The sequence below is a fragment of the Mchenga conophoros genome, linkage group LG7 (assembly GCF_057382185.1).
Source record: "Mchenga conophoros isolate Kocher_MC1m ecotype Shallow Benthic linkage group LG7, M_conophoros_male_GT1.1, whole genome shotgun sequence".
NCBI classification, from domain to species: Eukaryota; Metazoa; Chordata; class Actinopteri; order Cichliformes; family Cichlidae; genus Mchenga; species Mchenga conophoros.
The window spans coordinates 52,358,633-52,382,316 of NC_140532.1; the positions used below are offsets into that span (position 1 = coordinate 52,358,633).

The following is a 23,684-nucleotide window of genomic DNA, read 5'->3' on the forward strand; positions in this document are numbered from 1 at the left end:
GAAGAACAGGTGGATCATCTAAGTGTGGTCTGGGTGAAAAAACAGTGGAAGCAACTCTCAGAGGTGGGGAAATGACATTTGCTGCCGAACCATAACATAACTGAACAAAGAGTGACGCAGGCAATCTTTCCTACATAACGCAAAACCTTTCTGATCTTTCCTCAAGTTCAGCACTGATCCCACATTAGTCTGTGTGCAGTCATTTTTGCCCCGTGTGCTACACTTCACACTGAGCCACTTCAATGCATGATGACATTTGCTTTCCTTGTTTTTTACTACAATGAATTCTATTTAATTTTGCAGTCTTTTGCTAGTGCTCCTAATTTTTACATACCTCTGTAATTAAGTCTTTTCATCAGTAATTCTTTGAACTTTGTTTGTTTTGCTCTTCCCTATTAAGCTATATTGTTTTTAAAACAGACATTTTACAACTTTCAGGAAAATAATTTTATTTCATGTCAATTTATTTTATTACATTTTCTGTTTCATGCATGTCAAATTCTACACCAGCTAAGTAGTCAAGTAAAAGCTCCCATTACATATTTTCCGTTTGTAAATGTGAGCAAACAGGAAAGGAAATCATCATTTCCTAGGGAATGGATCGACACACACAAACACTTGCCTTTATCATATGATCATCAGAGTGATTTGATTGTGGGAAAAGCTGATATAGCACTCACCACAAATGCAATTGCCAAAGTAATCTTTCATATGTGATTACGCGCAACGAGGACATTACGCTTCATATGCACGTAATCAAAATGAAAAATACAACTGAAAAAACAATGTCTTCAACAGTTAAGCAAAAGAAAAACAAACTAATGGAAGTAAGGCGGATGAAATGCTCGAACAGGAAATCAAGAAATGAAGAGAGAGCAAGCCGAATGGAGGAGTCAGGTGGTGAGGAATCGTTAGAGCTCCTGGAAATAACATAGTCTCCAACCCTGAGGCACACTGGGTAGTCACCTGCGAAGACAAATCATGTAGGAGTTTGTTTATGTCCATTTCAAGTTTCAACAAGCATTTCATCACTTCTCAGGTTGCAAAAAACCTGTATGTTGTACTTCACAAAGGGAAAATGTTTGTCTCTTTGGTGGTTGGTGGCTGGAGGTTATTGGTTGCTGTTAAGTGAAATTGGCTGCAAAGAGGGTTGTGCAAAAAACCCCTCCTTGCGACTGTTTTGGCTAATTACCAAAGCAATAGGCTACCCGTAGTTTTTGTGAAAGACACAAAGAGCAGTAAGGAAACTGTGACAAGTGAAACACAAACTAGAAACAGAAAGTATTCCCCTTCAAAGTAAAAGCTGTGCCTTACTGCAGCAACTGACACATTTCACTAACACACTTTTACTTTGAAGGTGAGTGTTTTCTGTTTCTAGTTTGTTTCACTTTTCACAGTTCACTGCTGCTTAGTGAGTACTAGGTGTTTGCAAACAAGTTGGCATCTTGCACGCAAACAAACTACTGGCAACCGACATAACCTGCTAGCAACTGAAGCAAATTTCACCCAGCAACTATTCACAGAATAGAGACATTTCCCTCACTAGCGCTGGTTGGATGATCTGATATCCTCGTGTTGGTGTTGTTCCCACATCATCATAATAAATGTTGTTCCAGGTTCAACATTGCAAGTGACCAATCACATTGTTGTGACATCATACTTTTGCAAGCCAAGCGATTCATTCATTTATGAAATTCCAGTGTTGCAAGCACAATATCTATAATTCTTATCGTTTATTAACCCTCTGGGGTCGCCAGCGCATCCGGCGACCCCAGAGGGTTAAAGAACAGTATCCTGAAATGTAAAGAATTCAAATTGCTGGATCGGCTTCGTGTTGGTTACCCAGGGGGTTTATCAGTGTGACTGAAGCCTAAGATGATGCAGACATTTGGACTCCTAGTCCCACTATGTCACAGGGTCAAGAAATGTTGGACAGCAATGCCTCAATGGGCAGACTGAATGAGAGCAAAAGTATTAATTCGTACCTTCCTGAAGCCAAGCCGCTGCTGCTCCACAAGCGTGTCTGAACCATTAAAGTGCAAACCTTGACATCTATATAATGGAAACATTCACATTGACATTTGAATCCAATTAACTGTAAAGGCAATTCAAAATTGTATGCCAAAAACTGTCATGTAGTCCTCTTTGTCATTTATGGACAATGAGGACTACATACATACATTTGTTACATTCAAAATATATTCATTATATACTAAGTAGCCACTTTGTTAGATACACAGCTATAAATCTGACTGAATGTATCCATAATGAGACCATGTATACAAAAAATAAGCTTTAGAAAGGTAGAGTTGTTAAATTGATTTAAATAGCACACAACTACTGACTGGCAGGAACACAACACCTTCATGGTAGATTGAGAGTAAGTATCTGGCCCGGTTCCATACCCAAAGCCCACGAAAGAGTGGATTTGAGCTATCGAGAGCCCGTTACTTTCTGCCGACTTACTGCGCAACAGAGGCACTGGAGCCAGGGTTGCGTCTCAAGGGGCAATAAAGAGTCAAAAGCTTTTTAACAAAACCTGTTACCATCCTGTGAACGGCCTTCACTTCAGCTCAACCGCCTTCATCTGCATGAAGGTAAAGCAATGGCACCTCTTCTCTCCTCATATTTATCTATATAAACAAAAAAAAATAAAAAATAAAATAAGATATGCTTCATTTATCCCAGATCTGCAAAATTCTTGTATCACAGCAGTTAAAAAATTAAGTTGGACACAACATACATAAAACAAATATGAAACAACACACGAAACTATTCCATTTAAAATCACAGCGATGCAAATATTTTTACATACCAATGGAAGTTTTTCGTTGGTTCATTAAAATCTGTTTTCCAAGAGCTGGACGGTACATCTGCAAATAAGAAATAAGTCATTCGTTCAAATGACAATTAGCTGAAACATTTTTGGTGAGTATTTATTTATTAATTTTTTAGTTCATTTCATAACTTCCTTGACTAACAAATGTTAGTCACTTACCGTTAATGTACAGGAAGATTACAAGCCTGGGCTAGTGTTAAAATCCCTATCTCCATCATACTAACCTGATAAAAAAAAAAAAACACTTACCCTGACCAGCCCCCTCTGTCTGTGGCCTTAACGTTTTCGTTCCTCTTAGTAAGACTCATGTGAACATTTGCCTCGCCTTCAAAAAGTTGACTGGAAGAACTTACACACAAAAAAGCGGAACTTATTTAAATTATTTATTTAAACAGTAACTTATTTAATATGTTACTGTTACCCATACATCTAGTTACAGTTTCACAAGAATTGTGAGACCGACAAGCCCGCCATCAGCTGCAAAAGGACGAGCCCTACATATCGTATGAGTTCGAATCTCAGACACTCATTTTATTTTACCCCGATTAGCTTAAAAATCTTACTTCAGCAAACAAAATAATGCTTACTTAGCAGAATCAAACGATGGCAATTAAGCTTTAAAGTAATAATGTGGAATGCATTTGGGATAAAGGCTGCAAGTTGTATTAGAGTGTAGGATTTGTGTTTCACAGCGTGCGAGAAAAATAACCGACTTTAAACAGCAGTAATGATATAAGTAATAAGGCTTTGAAAGGAAATAAGCTTTGCTATTGTGATTGCTCTTGACGTCTCCAACAGTCAGTCTGCAGGTTTGTTAAACATGTCGGCGCTCGCGAGCAAAAAGCAGTTTCAAGGTTTCAGGCTGACGCCTGAAACCTTGAAACTGCTTTTTGCGGACCGCGGTTACAAACAACCGAACAACTGAAATATGACTGTATATGCAGGAACACGTCGACCGTTGTGGTAGTACATCATAAAATGCAAGCTAATAAACTTCTTCCCACTCACATACACCCACTCACCGTTTTGACGTGACAGCTACTTATCCACCTCGTGGCCATAGAAGGTCGCTACAGGATACAACTACGGAAGCTGGGAGAAACTAAACTTAACCAACTGCCGCAAACGTCACATGAAATAGGATACACTATACAGCTGATGAGCTACACATTAAAGACTCAAGGCTTCAGATTAGTTCATTCAATATCCATGTATACTCTTCTTTAAATGATGCTGCATCCCTCCAGTGTATGTATATATGTATTAATCCTGCTTGTTTCATTCCTAACTAGATGAACAGGCATTACTTCAGTGTACACTTTCAGAAACTGCTTTTAATTAATGTTCATGTGTAGTTCATAGGTTGCTTATGTTCTGCATCACTTGGCTGACTTTCTGCAGAGGTATTTTTGTTTACAGAAACACATTTCATGGCCTAAACACTTACATAGACCGCAAGAGAGCAAATACAGTTGTGAAAATGACTCAGATACTTTTCTTTCAGTCTGCAACTGCAAATGATCATCACTCTCCCACGCCAGGATTTCAACAATGGATCACCACTTTGTTATTTCAGCGATTTACAGCTGTGATATTCACATAAATTTGCACCAATGTTAACTTTGAGCCATATTTTACTGACTGTTAAACCAGATGTTTTCCAAGTGCAGATGTGTAATGGAAGGAGGAAGCCAAAATTTATTTCAAATTTGTAGTGTATCAACATAAAACAGGATACACTACACAGTTGATGAGCTTCAGATTAAAGAATGTAGGCTTTTCAACGTCTCTTGTTTTTTTGTTTAAATTTAAGTATTAATATCATGAGATCTGCGAGGTGGGCGCTGACAGACCATGAATGAGCTCCATCTGTTTCCTTCTGTCTTTGGCACGGTTGATGGTCATCTTAAACAAACGACAATAGAGCTCGACGGCAGCTGGAGTGTCGTCGTTCCCGGGCACGGGGTACGTCACCAGGCTGGGGTTGCAGTTTGAGTCCACCACACCCACTGTGGGAATGTTCATCTTGGCTGCGTCTCTGATGCCCACGTGCTGCTGAAAGACGTTGTTGAGAGTTGAAAGGAATATGATGAGATCCGGTAGGCGGACTCCTGGGCCGTACTGGATGTTGGCGTTGGTGAGGAGGCCGCCCTGCCAGTACCGCGTGTGCGCATACTCTCCACAATCTTTGGCCGTGGTCTCTACCAGATGGCCAAACTGACGCCGCCTGCTGACAAACAGGATGATGCCACCGCGATACGCTATGTGGGCGGTGAAGTTGAGGGCTAGCTGAAGGTGCTCCATAGTCTGGTCCAGATTGATAATGTCATGATCCAAACGACAGCCGTAGAGATACGGCTCCATGAGCCTAGAAACACGGAATTATAATTCAGAAAAATGTCACTTGAATCACTACTGCTGAATAAAATAACATAGCTCTAATAGCTACATTCCTGATGAAATGATCGACCAAGTAACCAAAACATTTCCTGCTGCTGGAGCTTTCTGTTAGAAGCATTTAATGACAATAGGTTAGTTATGGAATAGTTAAAAGAAATGCCATCTGTATTAAAACAACAAGTTTGTATCTCTTCCTTCAAGGTTCTAGGACCTGTGGTATTTATGCTTGCTGTTACCATTAATAACCAGAAGTGTTACCAAACAGAAACTTCCAATTTAATAAAGAGGGGTTTAAAGCATGAAGATTTATGGCATTTTTTATTATTATTAATAACTCCCCACTTTTTATCCACAGGAGACTACCACTAGGAGTTCTGGGCAAATGACACTGTTCAAGATAAAAAAGTTATACTTTATTCAGCCATTGCATAATATGCAGACAGACTAAGCAATAGACAGAAGGTCTAAAATCTAACATGTGCCAAGTAGTGACTGAACACGCCTCTATCATGTGAGATTAGTTTCACATGTTGGGAATACCTAAACCCCACAGGACCCCGACCCCCCCCCCCAAACACTAAGGTAGAAGTTATAAAGCCTTGACCCACAAAGAAAGACAAGTGTCTCCAGCTTATTTAATTACAGACTACAAACAATTTGTAAATATACGGGGGTGCAGCGCACTAAAACGCTGAGATAAATATCACACCAACCTGTGCCTGCAACCTTTTTTGTGACCAAGATGCACTCTGGCGTCGAATAAGTCTTTCAAGGAGAAAAGCTCAGCCACACGAAAAAAGTCTGCTTTCTCGAGGGGCTGGTTTAATATTTTTTCTGTTAATAAGGAAAAACAACAACAACAACAAATGACAAGTAGTAACATAAATAAAATTCTTGAAAAAAACAAAAACCAAGTGTTGACGCCCTTGCGTTATTTAGCTCACCTGTAACATCGCCAGCCTGGGGTTGAGGTGGCTTCGCAGACGGTGCTGTCACATAGTGATGTCCACCACAGGGGGATGCTACGGTGGCAGCCCGTGAGTATCGGAACCCTAAAAGGCCTAAATATGGAAAAAAAAAAAAGTTAAAACATCGGTAGTTAACTATCATGAAGCGAATAATGCTTGCCAATAACCTAGCGCAGGCGTTCAATTATTGCCATTAATTGTAATACAGCATTTAGCTGTGGGCTAACATGCTAAACTGTAGCGTAGCGTACACGAAACTCAAAACTAAACGCAGAAATAAACACAAGGTAAAATGTTGGATTGGCTCTAAATCTTCTGAATATCTTCCTTGAACTATTTTCTAAATAAAAAACTGTAAACGGTTTTCAGTTACCTCTCGTAAGTGCCCGGACAGCCATGCTTGCAGAACCATGGAAGGTCAGCAAACTGCGACTGCGCAACTGTAGTTCACAGAATGCCGCAAAGTAGAAGCTTGTCGTGATGTGCTTGTGTAAAAACTACAATACCCATTAACCCACCTTTTCTCGGCTCAACTTTATTGAAAGAGTTGGAGCGTCACAGGCAGTACCGTTCTTGTGTCATTTAGCTATGAAACGTATTCAAGAACATAAGCCAATGCTTGTTGTAAGAAGAAAAACTGTTAATATAAAACAAATGTTTGTAAATATAGACGCCACTTCTAACAAAAAACAACAGTGGCATCATGAGGATAAGAACAAATATATGGTACCTCAAACAATATAACCCCAAATCAAATTTACTGTGCATTCGAGAAAAAATAGAAGAATTCAGCTAAGATAAATGCTGAAATACTCAAGGTATCCCTGAGTTCAGGATCCATATTTAATCCAAAATTAAAATTTAATGCCCTTAGTACTGTTATAGAACTTACCAAAACTTTACATACTTACTAAATACTTTAAAAAACAACAACAACTGTAATACATAAACACTTGGGTCCATAATAGTTTTTCAACAATCCATACACGCGCTAACAGCAGGCAGCATCTTCCAGGTGCATCTTTAAAAGCCAGCTTTTATCTCACTGTGTATGCTGAGCTTGCTGAGCGCGTCCAGTTTCCTGCAAAAAACCAAACAAACAAGGAAACTCAAGTTGCAGATGAGTTTTCTTTGCGTTTGATCGTTCACTGTTGAGACAAAACCATTTGGGTGCGATCACATACCCGCTTACTGGAACAAACTGAAGTTTCCTTTTGACGTGCTGCACAGCCTTGCCGTGCACAGAAGAGTTAATGAGGGAAGTTTTCTCCTGCAAGCATTGCATAACACACACTTCACACTGTGGATTTGAACTGTTTTTTATAAAGAACTGAAATCATGATGTTTGTAACTGACAAACAAACGCTGTCGTGTTTCCACATAATTGTACCTTCTTGCACTTTTCAGCCAAGTATCTCCTGTTGAACATGCTGCCTCTCTCCTCTGAGGTAAGAGCTATGCAAGGCCTGAAGGTAATGCCGGGATCAATGGCACTGGATAAAGACCTGGTAAAGGCAGAGTAGGATATGCATCAGACTACTCCTGCAGTAATCTTTAATAATTCTGTAAATTATAAAATTTAAGTCAAGAGGCCCACTGTTGCTCAGATTCCAATCTTTATTACACAGATGCACTTAAAAGACACGGCAAACATTTCTGTCATCAGAAAGAGTAAAAGAAAGAAGAAGAAGAAAAAAAACACTTCTTACAAAATATTTACAGAAAAACTGGATATGCACAGCATGTTCAGTAATGCCTTTTTTATTTCATAAAGAAAAATAAATAGCCTTTTTCAAACAGGAAATCCAGGAAAACTTTAACATGACAAAAAAAAAACCAAAAACAAGCCACACAAAATATCAACTTTAGCAAGACAGCGAGGGGGAAATGTGGTACTTATGGAATCTGGAGCAAGACTTTATCCGAGACTACTAGAAGATCTATCACCAGCAACTCGGCTTTAAATTTTCTTTCATGAAAATCAATTATAGAACAGACAAAGACAAGAAGAGCGCTGTGTGTGAAAAGCAAAAGGTTGGTGGTAACTTGGTTCCTGTACCCATGATATTTATCTTAAAAATAAAACAACCCCCTACCCAAAAAAAGTGGCTCACAAGAGTCAAAGTAATAATTGAAACATAGTGGCTGTTTCTGCTTTATACTTAAAAAGTAGAAACTGACTGAAATGATCATCATTCAGAGTGCACAGAATTAGTCTGAGGTAAGGGATTAAAAGAATAAGACAAATGTGAGAAGGAAAAAAGAAAGGAAGGAGACTTTTCAAGATGGTGCTGACAGTATAAAAACACTTGCTGCACTTGAGTGAAAAGGTTGTGAAAGTGTCAAAAGATCTAATGATATACACTGTGCAGAGTGCAGCACATGCTGGACAAAGTAAATTGTGTCATTGCAGACACAGATGAGAAAATTCAGAGGAATAATAAACCAATAAACCAAAAAGTTCACTTACTTTGTATTTTAGTCTAAATATATTTTAAGGTTTGTTTAAACAGTATTGAAATCTGATTGGTCTTTTTTTTTTTTTTTTTTTTTTACATTAGATACACAATGCCCTTAATTTCATGTTAAAAATATTGTTTGGGGCTACAACTAAAACTTATTTTCAGTACAATCAGCTCAGGTAAAGTGATTCTATTTGACATTGAAGAGGAAAAAACCCCACTTACCTAACACACAAAGAAATGAAATGCAGCAAATAACCCTATTTTAGGAAGTTTTGGCATTTTTGCTCGAAAAAATGATTGTTTTGGGGTTTTCTCTCACTTATGTTTTCACCCTAACCACTGCAGCTTTAGCACCCAGACGTTTAACTTTGTGCCATTTTGATTTCCTGCACATGTAAAATAAATGAAAACCATAATCTAGGCAGTGATGGAAACCTACTACAATAAATAAGAATGCACAGTGAGATTTCAAACCAATACCAGGACCACTGTTTAAAAAAAATCTAGCCAATGTCCAGGATATATATATTTTTTTTAAACAGTTTATACAAACCTGATGAGACACAAACAATAACCACTGACCAATGCCATCTGTGTCATTTGATTTGTACTGGCTTATTCAATGGTCCATCCCTAAATTTGATGTTGGAAATTACTTTTAAAGTCTTAATAAGGTAACTAATGTAACTATTCAGGGCTCTGGGTTTCCTACTGGAAGATGGGAAAAGATGCAACCTAAATTTAAACATTTTGGACTCAAACCTAAATCGTTATTCTGCCAAACTGAGACTTCTTTTCCTTGTCACGTCTTCTTTTTTGTTTTTTAGCAAAAATATTTAGGAACATGTAATTTTCTACCGCTCATTCGTTTCTGCACGAAAGTGTCACTGTATTGCTTTTCAAACGATCAACAACAGATAACTTATGAGCACATATAAAGTTTTCATTGTGGTTCCACAACTGTGAAATTGTAAAAATACATAAAAAAAAAAGTCAGTTTTATGATAAAAAAAAAAAAAATCAATAAACATTCCCTTATAAATCAATGAGCTCGATCAGAATCTATAATATTTGACAGGACACCATTAGAGAAATCAGAAAATGATGACACTATGGTTTATAGTGGTCAAAGAAAAATACTTACAATGTGGAAAAGCCCTGCTTCTTTTCTGGATTTCTCTTCTGGCCTGATTCACAATCTGTCTCATCTATAAACTCTTCCTCTTTTCTTCCTAGATGCACTTCTTTATTATCTATCTTCATACCCTCGCCTTCGCTCTTCTTCTCCCTTAGTAAGTTTGCTCTCTCCTTAACCTCGCTTCTTTCCCTGCATTGAACCTGGACGTGATTTGTCCTATTAGCTTCCAGTTCCACAAACACACTCTTGTCCTTGGGCATATGCACCGTACTCTCCTTCTCCCCTTCGATGGAGCACTGGGACCTCTGGCCGGCAGGTAGATCCCGTGTAAAGGACATCCTCGGATGCTGTCTGGCAGCAGAAAAAAAATTCAAAACAGGAGATGTGAATGTAGTATTTCCAGCAGTGTCTTTAGAACAGGGGAATGGTGATTTACTGGTCCTTGCAGAGGACCAAACAGTAACAGGGGTCTGTAATTTGTGGGCCATTCCTCCACTCTGATGTGTTACCGAGCCACCCTCGCTGATTTCAGATGAGGTGATGTGGAACGGAGTCCGACTGAGAGTCCTCGCGTCGTGAGTAGGTAGTCCGAGGCTCTGGCGCCATTTGATTGCCTCTGAGCGAGAATGAGCGACGCTAGGACTCAAAATTGGTCGAGCCCTCTTCGTCTGTGAGGTGGCGTTGTGGACATCACCTTTATCAATATACGGTCTCCTTTCCTCAGTTCTAGCTGCCCCTGCCCCATCTGCTGGTTCCAAAAGACTGGGACTGCAGGATCCGGCTGAGGGATGTGATTGTGCACCGACCGCAGAGATGTCTGGAAAAACAGTCTGTGGTGTCTGAAGTCTATTATGAGCTGGACTACTAATATGAGACTTTTCAGAGAGAGGACTGATACTTTTCGTTGGAATCTCAGCCAGCTGATTTTCCTGTTTAATGTCTTTATCTTGAAATGAGCTACAAATAGTGACAGTACCATTCCTGGCTATATTTCCATCTTTAATTTTGTCTGCGGTAGAAACCTTGGCCTTTTCAGCCAGAAATCTTCGGATCTCTTGCTCAATACTGTCATCGCTGTCTACTGAGCTGCTGTCTTCCTTAATCTGAGGTGCGGCTTCCGCAGTGTGCACAAACTGGATGCCTGGACGCTCAGCTCCCTTCAGGATCTCCGTTTCACCTTCATGCAGCTCGTGATTCTTACCTTTATAAACTTGCTTATGTTGTGAAATGCTCTTTTTCCCCAGCCCAGGCTTGTCTTTCTTGTCATTCTTACTTTTCTGCACCTTTTTCAAATCACTACACTTGGAAAGAAAGTCAATGTGTAACTTTTTGGTCTGAAATGCATTTCCTAACAGCGGGTCTTCGTCTTTGAGGCACTTCCTTGATTTCCGCTTTAAGTCTCTCATCTTTTTCTTTGATTTCTTTTTCGTTTTCAGAAGGTCTTTTATCGCCGTGTCTAGGTCCTCATCGCTGTCAAGAGAGCTGCTTTTGTCTCCACTTTGGTCTGACTTGTGTAATCCAGTGGCAGGGTGTGTTTGACTTCTCTGGGGCAATGCCAAGAGCTTTGATTCTTTTGTATGGTCAGGTAAAGGCTTAGAGGCGGTTTCTTTAACGCTGTCCTCTGCCCCTGCCATGGTGGAAACACAAATGTTTTTCTCTTTGTGTTTTCTTCGTTGCTTTAAAGACAGTTTCGATGGTTTCTTTTCGATCTGTGGTTCATTTGCTTTTACCTTCTCCATTTCATTTGTACCCTGAGCGTCTTGAGTCACAGCAGAGCTGGGTGCCTGTTTGTGCACTTGGGCCTTCTGCTCGAGAAATTTCCTGATTTCTTGCTCAATCCCATCTTCACTATCAATGGAGCTGTCATTGCTTTCTTCACAGGGGCAGTTTTCAGGAAGAGAAGACTGGAAGGAAGATTCAGTGGTGACACAACCACTAAGGCCAACGCTATGATGGAAGGGCCCAGGCATGACAGTCTTTGAAATGTCCAGTATTGCCTCAGCACACATGAGCTCTGCAGTTGTATTGGCCTTTGGAGGGGCAGGGGTTGCCTGCTCCTTCAAACTCTCTACTTTATATGACAAAAATACATTTTCTTTACATTTCAAGCTGTCTGAAAGTGTAGGTTTGGGTATAGAAACAGATGGAGTAGGCTGGAAAGATTTCACTTCTTTTTCTGTCGTGCTCATCTTTTTCCTCAGCTTCTGTCTTTTGATATTCTCTGCGCTTGTACTTGCAACATTGTGTATTATCGACTTACTGAAAGGTTTCTGCTTGTGCAGCGATGGCGTCAGGACGCTCTTCTCCTTGAGTTGTTCAAGCTGGTAGCAGCGAATCGCTTCTTCAATCCCGTCATCGCTACTCGAGTCAGACTCCTCTTTGAATGCACGTGGATCGAAAGCTTCTGCTGTGTTCTGCTGCTCCTTTTTCTCCAGCTGATATCTCTGAATGGCCTCCTCGATGCCGTCGTCGCTACTGGAATCATTCGAGTCTTCCACCTTAGCCGTGACGGGGTAACTGACAGTTTTGTTGATGAGACTCACTGGTTTAGAGGGATTTCTTGCTTGCTCTTTTGAACACTCCAAACTTTTGTTTGTGCTTTTATTCAAATCGAAGTTCTTAACTATATTTTCATTTAGAGATGCCTTGTTTTTAATACACTTTTTTATAGGTATGACAGTGGGTACTGCTGGGGTCTCGACTTTGAGGCTTTTTGAAAAATTGCTACCCGCAATCAAGAATGCATCGCTGTTGCTGTGCTGTTTGGACACCTCGGGAATGGATGGGTTTCTTCTCTGAATTTTAGATGATGGGAGAAAAGTCGAGCACGGTTCTGCTTTGCGTTTGTGATCATCCTTTTCTTTCAGGTATTCCAGTATTGCCTCCTCGATTCCTCTGTCCACAGAATCGTCGCTATCCGAGTCACTGCTTTCACGGATGTTTGGCGAGGAAATGTCAACATGTGGGTTTTCACTGGGGCTTTTAGTTTTGGACTTGACTCCCACATAAGAACCTGCTGCAACCTTGCAGACTTGGGGATGACCCTCCTGTCCTGATAGCACATTACCCTCGATCTCGTCGCCCATCTCGAGTGAGGACTGGGTGCTTCTAAGACTCTCTATGATCATCTGGACCTTGTCTGAGATAGGTGTGCCTCTTGTGGACAACTCTGTGTCAGAGTCATTGAAGCAAACTGGAGGGCTATAGCCTCCAGGCGGGCCACATGTTCTCCATTCTGTTTGCGTCACTGCGACAGGAGGTACATTCATCAAGTACATTCTAGTGAAGTAGGGTGAGGTCCTCGACCACTGGAGCGGAGCGGACTCCGTTCAGTTACATTTTTCACTCTGTAATGAAGAAAAGAAAAAAAAAAAAACACAGAAAGAAAAAATGTCACTAAAGTGATGATTATTAAAACTACAATTAGACTTCATCCAACCAAACTGCTGTTACTCAAATTTTACAGTCTGTAAGAGCTGAAAATCAGGTCCTTCATGCCCAATATTGCTGTCATGATTTATTGTAGCTTTAATACATACACACAGATAGCCTCAGATTACTTAAGCGTGGCTGAACCATGAGAGCATGCCAAGAAAAATGCCAAACTGCTCATGATGGGATTAATCCGATAGTAGGCCAGATCATCTGAAGGGTCTTCTGTGATTGGTTGTTGTTTTATGGCCCACTCTGCTGTTGGTATTACACTTTAACTGGGTCCAAATGAACACTTAGAACAACCAGTGGCCAGTTGAGTCAAGTCCACTCGAATTGTTATCATTTAAGACTCATGTAGGCTGATGGCAACATGATGACAATCTGCCTGCATTCATTATTTGGAAAGCAATTATTTGCAACAATTTTGACAATTTATCTGAGAGTGATTAGACTGGAACTTTTTGTAGAACGGTTGCCTACTATCAGGCAATCTGTGCAATGGTCTTGCAATCAAAAGTGGTCATGAGTGTGCAACACCCTCAATCTCTGGCAAACCATTTAGAAACCCCATGTTGAAATCGGTTGCACTATATGAAAAATTCATTTAAAATTTATTTTCTTTTTTTGTTTATGGAAGGAGGTTGCTGTCCTGTTTTCACTGTGTCACTGAGCTATCAGCCTGCTCTGAATAGGAGGCAACTTTGTCAAATAAGTGTGTTGGAAGGTTTTTCAGGTGAGCCTGTAAAAATACATCACAGCCACACGAAACAAGCAATATCATGCCATACTGATTTCTTTCCCCTTACCCCGAGTAGTAGTAATCAGCTAATAGACATTCAGCTGAAAAACCATTTGATCTATTTTAAATGTGCATTTTTTCTGCTTTTTGTTATTTTTTTGATAATTCAGGCATTAAAGCTGTTTGGTGGACAAAGCAAAAATTACTATTCCGTCACTTTAAGCACAGAGATTTTACAGACCACTTTTTCTCCTTCAAGTCTGGTACCACACATCATAGCTCGAAGGTTTCTGAAAATAATTAAGTCTACCCATCAACGGCAAAGCACTTTAAAAGCAAACAAAAAGACCCCAACAAAACTGAGTCTACAGCTGACACATTAAGCCACTGCGCAGCCTTCTAAAATGCCTAGAGCATCATCAGTTGCCGGACAGAAAAACAACCAATTGTAATCGATCCAATCTTACACCAACCCGAGTGGCATGCTCATCTATTTTAACAATTAACACCCCCGCCGCCCCCCCACAAACCAGAATATTAAAAAAAAAAAGTTCAATATAAAACAGGCTGCAAAGATTTGATAACAATCCAGAGGCCACCATTTAATCAAGGCACATCCAGAGTGTAAGTGAAATGTTGGCAGCTGTGTTTTAATACTTCTGTGGCTCCCAATTACTGAATTCATTTCCTCAAATTAACAGCATGAAAAATACTTTCTAATTTATTTTCCATTCAATAATGGACGCAGTATATTTTTTTCCCTACTTGTGTCATTTTTTGTACATTTGCAATGTAAAGAATACTTGTCAAGACCAGTGTGTTGGATGGTTGTTTGGTTGATCCAATTTAATACAAGTTTGCTAGGCTAACGTTGTCTCAGGATGGTGGTGCATGAGACGAGTCATCTTGTCATCATTGTATTTTAATTTATTTAATAAACCCCCCAACTAGAGCTGGGCGATATGAGATTTTTTCATATCACGATTAGAGCTGGGCGATAGAACGATAACGATATGTATCGCGATATAACTTTTACTCGATAGAGAAATTAAGCTATCGCGATAGACCTCGCCGCTCTTGTCCTCTTAAAAAAAAAGAGGTCAGCCAATCCAAATTAAGTAGCGCAGAGCTGAACCAATCACAGCCGCAGCGTCACGTCGCGTGACTTGCTACGTACAGCACAAGTGCCAAGCCGCACGTGTGTTTGTTTGGGAAGCAGCCAGCGCGTAATGGAGGAAATGAGTGTGCCGACTAGAAAAATCAACCGAGCGTGACCGAAGAGAAAACCGATGATGGTTCCAATGCCGGAGAGATTGTCGAACGGAAGAGCCATAGAAGTTCCGTAGTGTGAAGGTATTTCGGCTATTTCAAGACTGACAAAAAACAGAGTAGCGTGCACTGTAAATTGTGCCGAAAGCAAGTCTGGAAATACAATAAACTGGTGCATGCATCACACTGTGCGCCACGTTATTGTTTCGGTGAAATGAATTTCTACAATACTGTTACTGTTAATTCTACTCTCTGCAGTGTTTAAATGCTTACATATACACACAGTTACTGTCCGTCCACACATACGACTCGGTTCTGCTTCTATGCCCCAGCTTTGTTTACTTTTTCCCACCGAGGCTTCTAGACTTCTGATTGGCCAACATTTCTGCACGGTTAGGAATCTAGCGCCACCTGCTGCTTTGGCATGTTCACAGCAGCGTTTTCCTTCATTTCTGCCTTTATGTGTGGACGGGATTATTTTTTAAAACGAAAACGGAAAATCTCCGTTTTCAAAAATACCCGTGTACGTGTGGACGTAGCCTCAGTCTCTGACTGGAAGCGCTAATTCGTCATTCGGCTTTGTCAGACTAAAGTAACTGTTAAAACTGTTTGAAAAGCTCAGCTATACAACAAGGAGAGATTGAGAATTTCCTTTTAGTTCTCAGTTTATTTGATATTGACAAAAGTTAGTCAGTTTTGTCTGTTCTTCTGTAAAACAAACTAAGATTTATTTTTAGAATTAATATTTTGTTTCTAAGTGGAATTGACAATTTAGTCTGTTTCGTTTGTTCTATTTTGAAACTTAAACGCTTTAGTGGCTGCCTTTTGTGTAGTTTGCAATATTTGCCTTTATTTATCTGAAAAAGTCTCATGTTCCTTAAGTACATCTACCCTGTTGAACTTAGGACGCCACACACACCGAGCCGACAGGCTAGCAGATGACTCCGGCAAGACCAGAGGTGGAGGTTTGTGCATTTATATTAACAATGCTTGGTGCATGAACTCCACTACTACTGAGAGTCACTGCTCACCTAATGCGGAGTTTTTAATGGTCAAATGCAGACCTTATTATCTCCCCAGAGAATTCACTTCGATCATACTCACTGCCGTGTATATACCCCCCGACGCTAATGCTAGGTTGGCCATGAAAGAACTTTCTGCAGCCATTAACAAACACCAGAATAAACACCCCGAGGCTGCTTTTATTGTTGCTGGCGACTTCAACCACACCAACTTAAAGACAGTCCTCCCCAGATTCCACCAACATGTCTCCTGCCACACCAGAGGAGACAAGACTTTAGACCATGTGTATTCCAACCTGGCTGGAGCCTACAAAGCCACACCCCTCCCCCACATTGGACAATCGGACCATCTCTCCCTGTTCCTCACACCTCGGTATTCACCACTCATCCAACGTGTGAAACCTGCTGTGAGGACAATTAAAGTGTGGCCAGAGGGGACAGACGCAGTGCTCCAGGACAGATTTAAAAACACAGACTGGAATATGTTCACCCACACAGACCTGGACCAGTACGCCTCATCTGTACTGGATTACATCTCCAAAACCACAGACAGTGTCACCACCCAGAAACGGATCACCATGTACCCCAACCAGAAGCCTTGGATGAACCGGGATGTTCGTCTCCTCCTGAAGGCCCGCAACACTGCCTTTAGGTCAGGAGATGCACACGCCTACAGTACAGCCAGGGCTAATCTAAAGAAGGGCATCAAAAAAGCCAAACACCATTACAAAAAGAAGGTAGAAGAACACTTCTCCAACTCCAACCCCCGACGCATGTGGCAAGGACTCCAGACCATCACAGACTACAGGACCACCAAACCCTCCCCCGCATCCTCTGATGTCTCCTTCCTCAACGAGCTCAACAACTTTTATGCTCGTTTTGAGCGAGGGAACCCCACAACCACAACCAAAGCAGACATGACGCCAGACCACCAACCTATGACTCTCCCCCCCACCGATGTAGGAGCGGTGCTGAGCAGGATCAATGTCCACAAGGCTGCAGGCCCTGATGGCATCCCCGGGCGTGTTCTCAGAGCGTGTTCTGGGGAGCTTGCAGGAGTGCTCACAGACATATTCAATCTGTCCTTGGCCCACGCTGTGGTACCGGCCTGCTTCAAATCCACCTCCATCGTCCCGATACCCAAAAACTCCAACCCATCTTGCCTCAATGATTACCGCCCAGTAGCACTCACCCCCATCATCACTAAGTGCTTAGAGCGACTGGTCCTAGCACACTTCAAATCCTGTCTCCCCCCCACCCTGGACCCCCACCAATTCGCATACCGCCGGAACAGGAGCACAGAGGATGCAGTCTCCATCGCAATGCACTCTGTCCTCTCACACCTGGACAACAACAACACCTACGCCAGAATGCTGTTTATAGACTTCAGTTCAGCGTTCAATACAATCCACCCCTCACAACTCATCAGGAAACTGACAGACCTGGGTATCAGTTCCCTCATCTGCAAATGGTTACTGGACTTCCTGACCAACCGCCCCCAACATGTCCGGCTGGATAACCGCTGCTCATCTACCATCACAATGAACACCGGTGTACCACAAGGCTGTGTGATGAGCCCTTTCCTCTACTCCCTCTTCACCCACGACTGCAGACCTGCTGATGGTTCCAACACCATCATTAAGTTTGCAGATGACACCACGGTGATTGGCCTCATCAGTGACAACGATGAGGCCGCCTACAGGGAGGAGGTGGATCGTCTGGCTGAGTGGTGCGACAGAAACAACCTGCTGCTTAACACCGAGAAGACCAAGGAGCTCATCGTGGACTACAGGAGGAATGCTGACCCACATCCACCCATCCACATTAAGGGGACGGCTGTGGAGCGTGTGAGCAGCTTCAAGTTCCTGGGAGTCCACATCTCCGAGGATCTCACCTGGACGACAAACTGCTCCAAGCTGGTCAAGAAGGCTCACCAGCGCCTCTTCTTCTTGAGGACCCTGAGGAAGAACCACCTGTCCTCAGACATCCTGGTGAACTTCTATCGCTGCACCATCGAGAGCATCCTGACCAACTGTATAACAGTCTGGTACGGGAACTGCTCTGCCTCGGACCGGAAGGCGTTGCAGAGGGTCGTGAAAACTGCCCAGCGCATCGCCGGAGCACCACTTCCTGCCATAAAAGACATCTACAGGAAGCGGTGTCTGAAAAGGGCTGGGAAAATCATCAAAGACCCCAGTCACCCATCACATGGACTCTTCACCCTCCTGCCCTCTGGGAGGCGCCACAGGAGCCTCCGGACTAAGACCACCAGGTACCGGAACAGCTTCTTCCCCACAGCTGTCAGACTCCTGAACTCTGCCTCCTGACATCTGACCCACGTTAAACTCATGGACTGAACATACACACACCCACAATGGACAACTGTACCCTCAAACACAATAATAACATGGACTGAACCACCACTCACAACCACTAGCACTTTATATAGCCTCTGTAGAAACTATCTACACCCTCACTTATCTTAACTGCACTACTGTATAGCTCTGTGTAAATAATCATTCTGTACATTCGATAATTTTTAATCCTACAACTGTTTACAACTTGCATAGTTCCCATTTCTGTATAGCTGTATATCCCAGATTCTGTAAAGTTATTTATTTCATATCCTGTACATAGCTTGTACTCACTACAGCCTGTACATACTTATAGTTATAGAATATTCACAACATACTTCATACCGTGTACATTATAACATACCATAATAGACCCATTTCTGTAATATACTCACATATCTATATTATTGCTAATATATATTGTAATATATCTATATCACTAAAGCACTTCTGGATGGATGCAAACTGCATTTCGTTGCCCTGTACCTGTGCATGTGCAATGACAATAAAGTTGAATTCTATTCTATTCTATTCTATTATTATGGGAAATAAATATTTAAAAACAAGCTGCTGATTATTTCACATTTTACTTGTGAGCAACGGCACATTTAAATCTTACAAATATAGTTATTTGGCTTATATCGTGATAGATATCGTTATCGCCTGAAATGAAAAAAACATATCGTGATTAGAGCTGGGCGATATGAGATTTTTTCATATCACGATATGTTTTTTTCATTTCAGGCGATAACGATATCTATCACGATATAAGCCAAATAACTATATTTGTAAGATTTAAATGTGCCGTTGCTCACAAGTAAAATGTGAAATAATCAGCAGCTTGTTTTTAAATATTTATTTCCCATAATAAGTTCAACAGGGTAGATGTACTTAAGGAACATGAGACTTTTTCAGATAAATAAAGGCAAATATTGCAAACTACACAAAAGGCAGCCACTAAAGCGTTTAAGTTTCAAAATAGAACAAACGAAACAGACTAATTTGTCAATTCCACTTAGAAACAAAATATTAATTCTAAAAATAAATCTTAGTTTGTTTTACAGAAGAACAGACAAAACTGACTAACTTTTGTCAATATCAAATAAACTGAGAACTAAAAGGAAATTCTCAATCTCTCCTTGTTGTATAGCTGAGCTTTTCAAACAGTTTTAACAGTTACTTTAGTCTGACAAAAGCCGAATGACGAATTAGCGCTTCCAGTCAGAGACTGAGGCTACGTCCACACGTACACGGGTATTTTTGAAAACGGAGATTTTCCGTTTTCGTTTTAAAAAATAATCCCGTCCACACGTAAAGGCAGAAATGAAGGAAAACGCTGCTATGAACATGCCAAAGCAGCAGGTGGCGCTAGATTCCTAACCGTGCAGAAATGTTGGCCAATCAGAAGTCTAGAAGCCTCGGTGGGAAAAAGTAAACAAAGCTGGGGCATAGAAGCAGAACCGAGTCGTACGTGTGGAGGGACAGTAACTGTGTGTATATGTAAGCATTTAAACACTGCAGAGAGTAGAATTAACAGTAACAGTATTGTAGAAATTCATTTCACCGAAACAATAACGTGGCGCACAGTGTAATGCATGCACCAGTTTATTGTATTTCCAGACTTGCTTTCGGCACAATTTACAGTGCACGCTACTCTGTTTTTTGTCAGACTTGAAATAGCCGAAATACCTTCACACTACGGAACTTCTATGGCTCTTCCGTTCGACAATCTCTCCGGCATTGGAACCATCATCGGTTTTCTCTTCGGTCACGCTCGGTTGATTTTTCTAGTCGGCACACTCATTTCCTCCATTACGCGCTGGCTCCATTACCCGCTGGCTGCTTCCCAAACAAACACACGTGCGGCTTGGCACTTGTGCTGTACGTAACAAGTCACGCGACGTGACGCTGCGGCTGTGATTGGTTCGGCTCTGCGCTACTTAATTTGGATTGGCTGACCTTTTTTTTTTTTTTCTTTGAGGACAAGAGCGGCGAGGTCTATCGCGATAGCTTAATTTCTCTATCGAGTAAAAGTTATATCGCAATACATATCGTTATCGTTCTATCGCCCAGCTCTACCCCCAACACCCAGGATAAGCTGAAGAGAATGCATGGATGGATATTTGGTGTCCCTGTATCAATACATTGCAAAAATACTGCAACACTATGCTACTAGTTACTTTACAGAAATATTTCCATTAGATCAAAGACCCTATGTGCTTATTAAAGTAGGAGTTCTCACCACTTTTGATGTGGGATCCTTTTTCCATTTTCTTGTTTTACCAGGAATTACCTAGATGCTGGTTCTTGTCACATCAAAGATATCTCAGTTGTTAGCGATAAATTTGCCTTTCTAAAATTTTTCCATTTTAGAAAAAATGTGTCCTAAAAACAGGAAACAGGCCGGTGTAGCTGACTTTTGTTCTCAAATGGCTATGGAAGTGCACTAAACTGCAGTTTCTGGAATGGCCACTTGAGGCTCGCTCCAAAAGGGAGTCAATTTTTGTAGAATGCACAGCTTTACAGCAGAAATAAACATCTTTATGACTTTGATCAGTACAGCAGTCTTTCACCACTCTTCATGCCGCATCTCTGGCATGCACATTTTTAGAAACACTCATTGATATTAAGGCTTAAAGTTAGGGTTGTGCCTGTTTCGAGTGACAGGTGAGTGTTATTTTATCTGGTTTAGGCTGGAGTGCACTAAAGGTCACTCCAAGAAGTCAGCTGTTGAGTTTTTCTGGTGTGTACTTAGTGCATTAGAAATGCACCTTTCTAATTAAACAAGGTATCTTAGGAAACTCCTTTGCTCTGATAGGGCGGTATCTGATCTGGACCTATCATAAGTGTAGTACAGGTGTAGTTACAATAAAGTTATGACGTTTTTGATATGTTACTTAAAGACATTACAGGTTGTTTGCATTCTGTTAAAAATGCAAACACATTTGAGAGGACAGAATATTAAAACTGACACACTAATAAACAGTGGCTGTCCGGACAAGTGTCAGGTTCCACAGTTATAGGATGGGACCTTGGCCCTTCTATATATGGAGGGATAAACTAGGCTAAAACTAGAGATAAACGTTGCAGGGTCCCGTCACCATCAAGTAGCCTTCGGGCATCAACCTGCTGGATGAGTCGCGGAGCCCGAGCCTAGCCTGCTTGCACAAATTGGAAATCCGCCCTTCCAGCTCAGTCTGCAGCCTACAGGGGTGCACAGCCAGCCCCCCTATAGCCCAGCTACGAGGCTAAACTCTTAACCATCCCGATTACTGCGTTTAACTCGCTGAACCCGGTAGAAAGTACAAGTAACACTACGTAACCAGAATGGGTCAATAAAGACGCGGCACTGAAAAAAAAGCCTATAAACCGAGCCAAATACGCCTCATACCGGAGTCTTACGCCAACTTTGTTTCATGTATTATGTATACAAAGAAACTTTCGCCAGACATACCAACAATTCACGAACAACATTTTCCGTGTTTCATAAGTAAACGTGCCGTTGTCAGTATTTTCGCTACGGGACGGTTTCCTGGTTTCAGCAGACCAACCCCGGCTGTCCCCGTAACCCTATAGCGGCGCGGAGTGCACAGCTGCCCGGCTTGCATCGTTAGGAGACTCCGCAGAGCAACCATGTTTCTTCGCACCGGCCACGGTTGTCAAAACCCACAGCACTCGGTCCACAACCCGCTAGAACGTAAGTAATGCCACTAAGTGCGTTTAGACTGAGCAGAAACGCGACGTTTGGCCGAGAAATGGAGGAAGCGATGTGAAACATTGGGAGAGTTAAGCAGGGCTAGTCGGTGACTTGAAAGACACAAGCGGGCCTCCCGGCTGCTGCAGCCCCGGCATTTTCTCCGGCAAAGAAAGCCTTTGTACTGAGCCACAGCGTACACTCCTAGCCTGGGCTATCTTCACACAAATTGAGCCACAAAGAAGGCAATTTTCAAGTTTTACTCACCTGAATATGACACAGAACGAGAGTTACGGCGACAATATGCACATTGCTGCGCTGGTTTAAGATGCTCGGAAAGCCGTCGCGAAGCTATTTCGGTGTCCGTCAGCAGCTAACACCGCGCCTGAAGCTTCTCGCCGTCGAGTGCCCCTCCGCTCCGACTGCCGGGCGGACAAGCTTCCTTAAACCGGAGTCCAACCAAGCATGGATCCATTCAAATAGGGTATCGGCTTTTCTCCCGGAAAATGTTTGCGCTTACATTTTATGTATATTACACTGCAAAAACAATCGGTACGTCTAATATAACGATGGCGCATTTATTAAGTTAAACACTTTGCCGCCAGGAACCCTAAAGAAAATCTAGAGCATGACAGAGGATTAATACGCCTCCAAAGTTTTATCTCCTCAAACAACTCCCAGTCTATGCTCCACACTGATATCGACTCTAGTTCTCAGGGTGGTATAATGCAGTTTTTAGTGGCATGTGTTTGTTTTACTTGACACGTAATTCATATTTTACACTTAAAAAAAACTGTAATATTTGTATTACACTATATTTACTTTTTACATGAAAATTACATATAATGGTGGAAATGCATACGTCTTTTATTAGTATTATTATTATTTCTTGATCTTTTGAAGAGTCAAGTGAACATAAACTAGCATGCATAGCTGTGGGACTAACTCAGTGGAGCTCTGATCTTGAATTTACCAGGGGAGATTTAAAATTACTTTAAAAGGCACGTTTATACAGGGATCCCTATACAAACAAGCAAAATAGGAATGGATACCTCTCTAAACACCGATCAAAAGGTTTTCTGTCAAAAAGTCACGTTGTGATTTAGACTTTTTTTTTTTTTTACAGCTCACAAAGCCCCCTTTCCTCTTTCAGAAGGAACACCGAAGGAAGAATGGGAGGAAAGCACAGCTACTGGTGCTCAGCTTCTGCCAAGCTGACTCTACAACACTTAAACCTCCTTTAGAGTGCTTAGATTTCCAGAAAGGTTGCACAATTACAAAATCCTAATCATCACTTCCTTAGGGGCCCACATAGTAGAAAGTTTACACCATGTCATTACAGGCGTGCTAATGTTCTTTAA

At 41.5% G+C, this 23,684-nt stretch overlaps 2 protein-coding genes across 4 annotated transcripts; both read right to left on the minus strand.

The window, feature by feature from the left end:
• Window positions 1-432: 432 nt before the first annotated feature.
• mrps2 (mitochondrial ribosomal protein S2) lies at window positions 433-6,735 on the minus strand. 3 transcript variants are annotated; one of them, XM_085280072.1, is made up of 9 exons: window positions 6,581-6,735; window positions 6,184-6,300; window positions 5,953-6,073; window positions 3,862-5,207; window positions 3,089-3,187; window positions 2,816-2,873; window positions 2,547-2,633; window positions 1,986-2,052; window positions 433-966 (listed from the first exon to the last, which is right to left on the minus strand). In XM_085280072.1, exons 1-4 carry the CDS (start codon window positions 6,603-6,605, stop codon window positions 4,661-4,663), a joined length of 810 nt encoding a protein of 269 aa, XP_085136198.1. In that variant the 5' UTR covers window positions 6,606-6,735; the 3' UTR covers window positions 433-966; window positions 1,986-2,052; window positions 2,547-2,633; window positions 2,816-2,873; window positions 3,089-3,187; window positions 3,862-4,660. The 3 variants fall into 3 exon arrangements, with proteins under 3 accessions (XP_085136198.1, XP_085136199.1, XP_085136200.1); XM_085280073.1 differs by having other exon boundaries at window positions 2,540-2,633; XM_085280074.1 differs by lacking the exon at window positions 3,089-3,187.
• Window positions 6,723-22,948, minus strand: ppp1r26 (protein phosphatase 1, regulatory subunit 26). Its single transcript, XM_085280070.1, has 5 exons — window positions 22,591-22,948; window positions 9,817-13,157; window positions 7,598-7,712; window positions 7,392-7,477; window positions 6,723-7,288 (listed from the first exon to the last, which is right to left on the minus strand). The coding sequence occupies exons 2-5, from the start codon at window positions 13,086-13,088 to the stop codon at window positions 7,231-7,233; spliced, it is 3,531 nt and encodes a 1,176-aa protein (XP_085136196.1). The 5' UTR covers window positions 13,089-13,157; window positions 22,591-22,948; the 3' UTR covers window positions 6,723-7,230.
• Window positions 22,949-23,684: the final 736 nt, after the last annotated feature.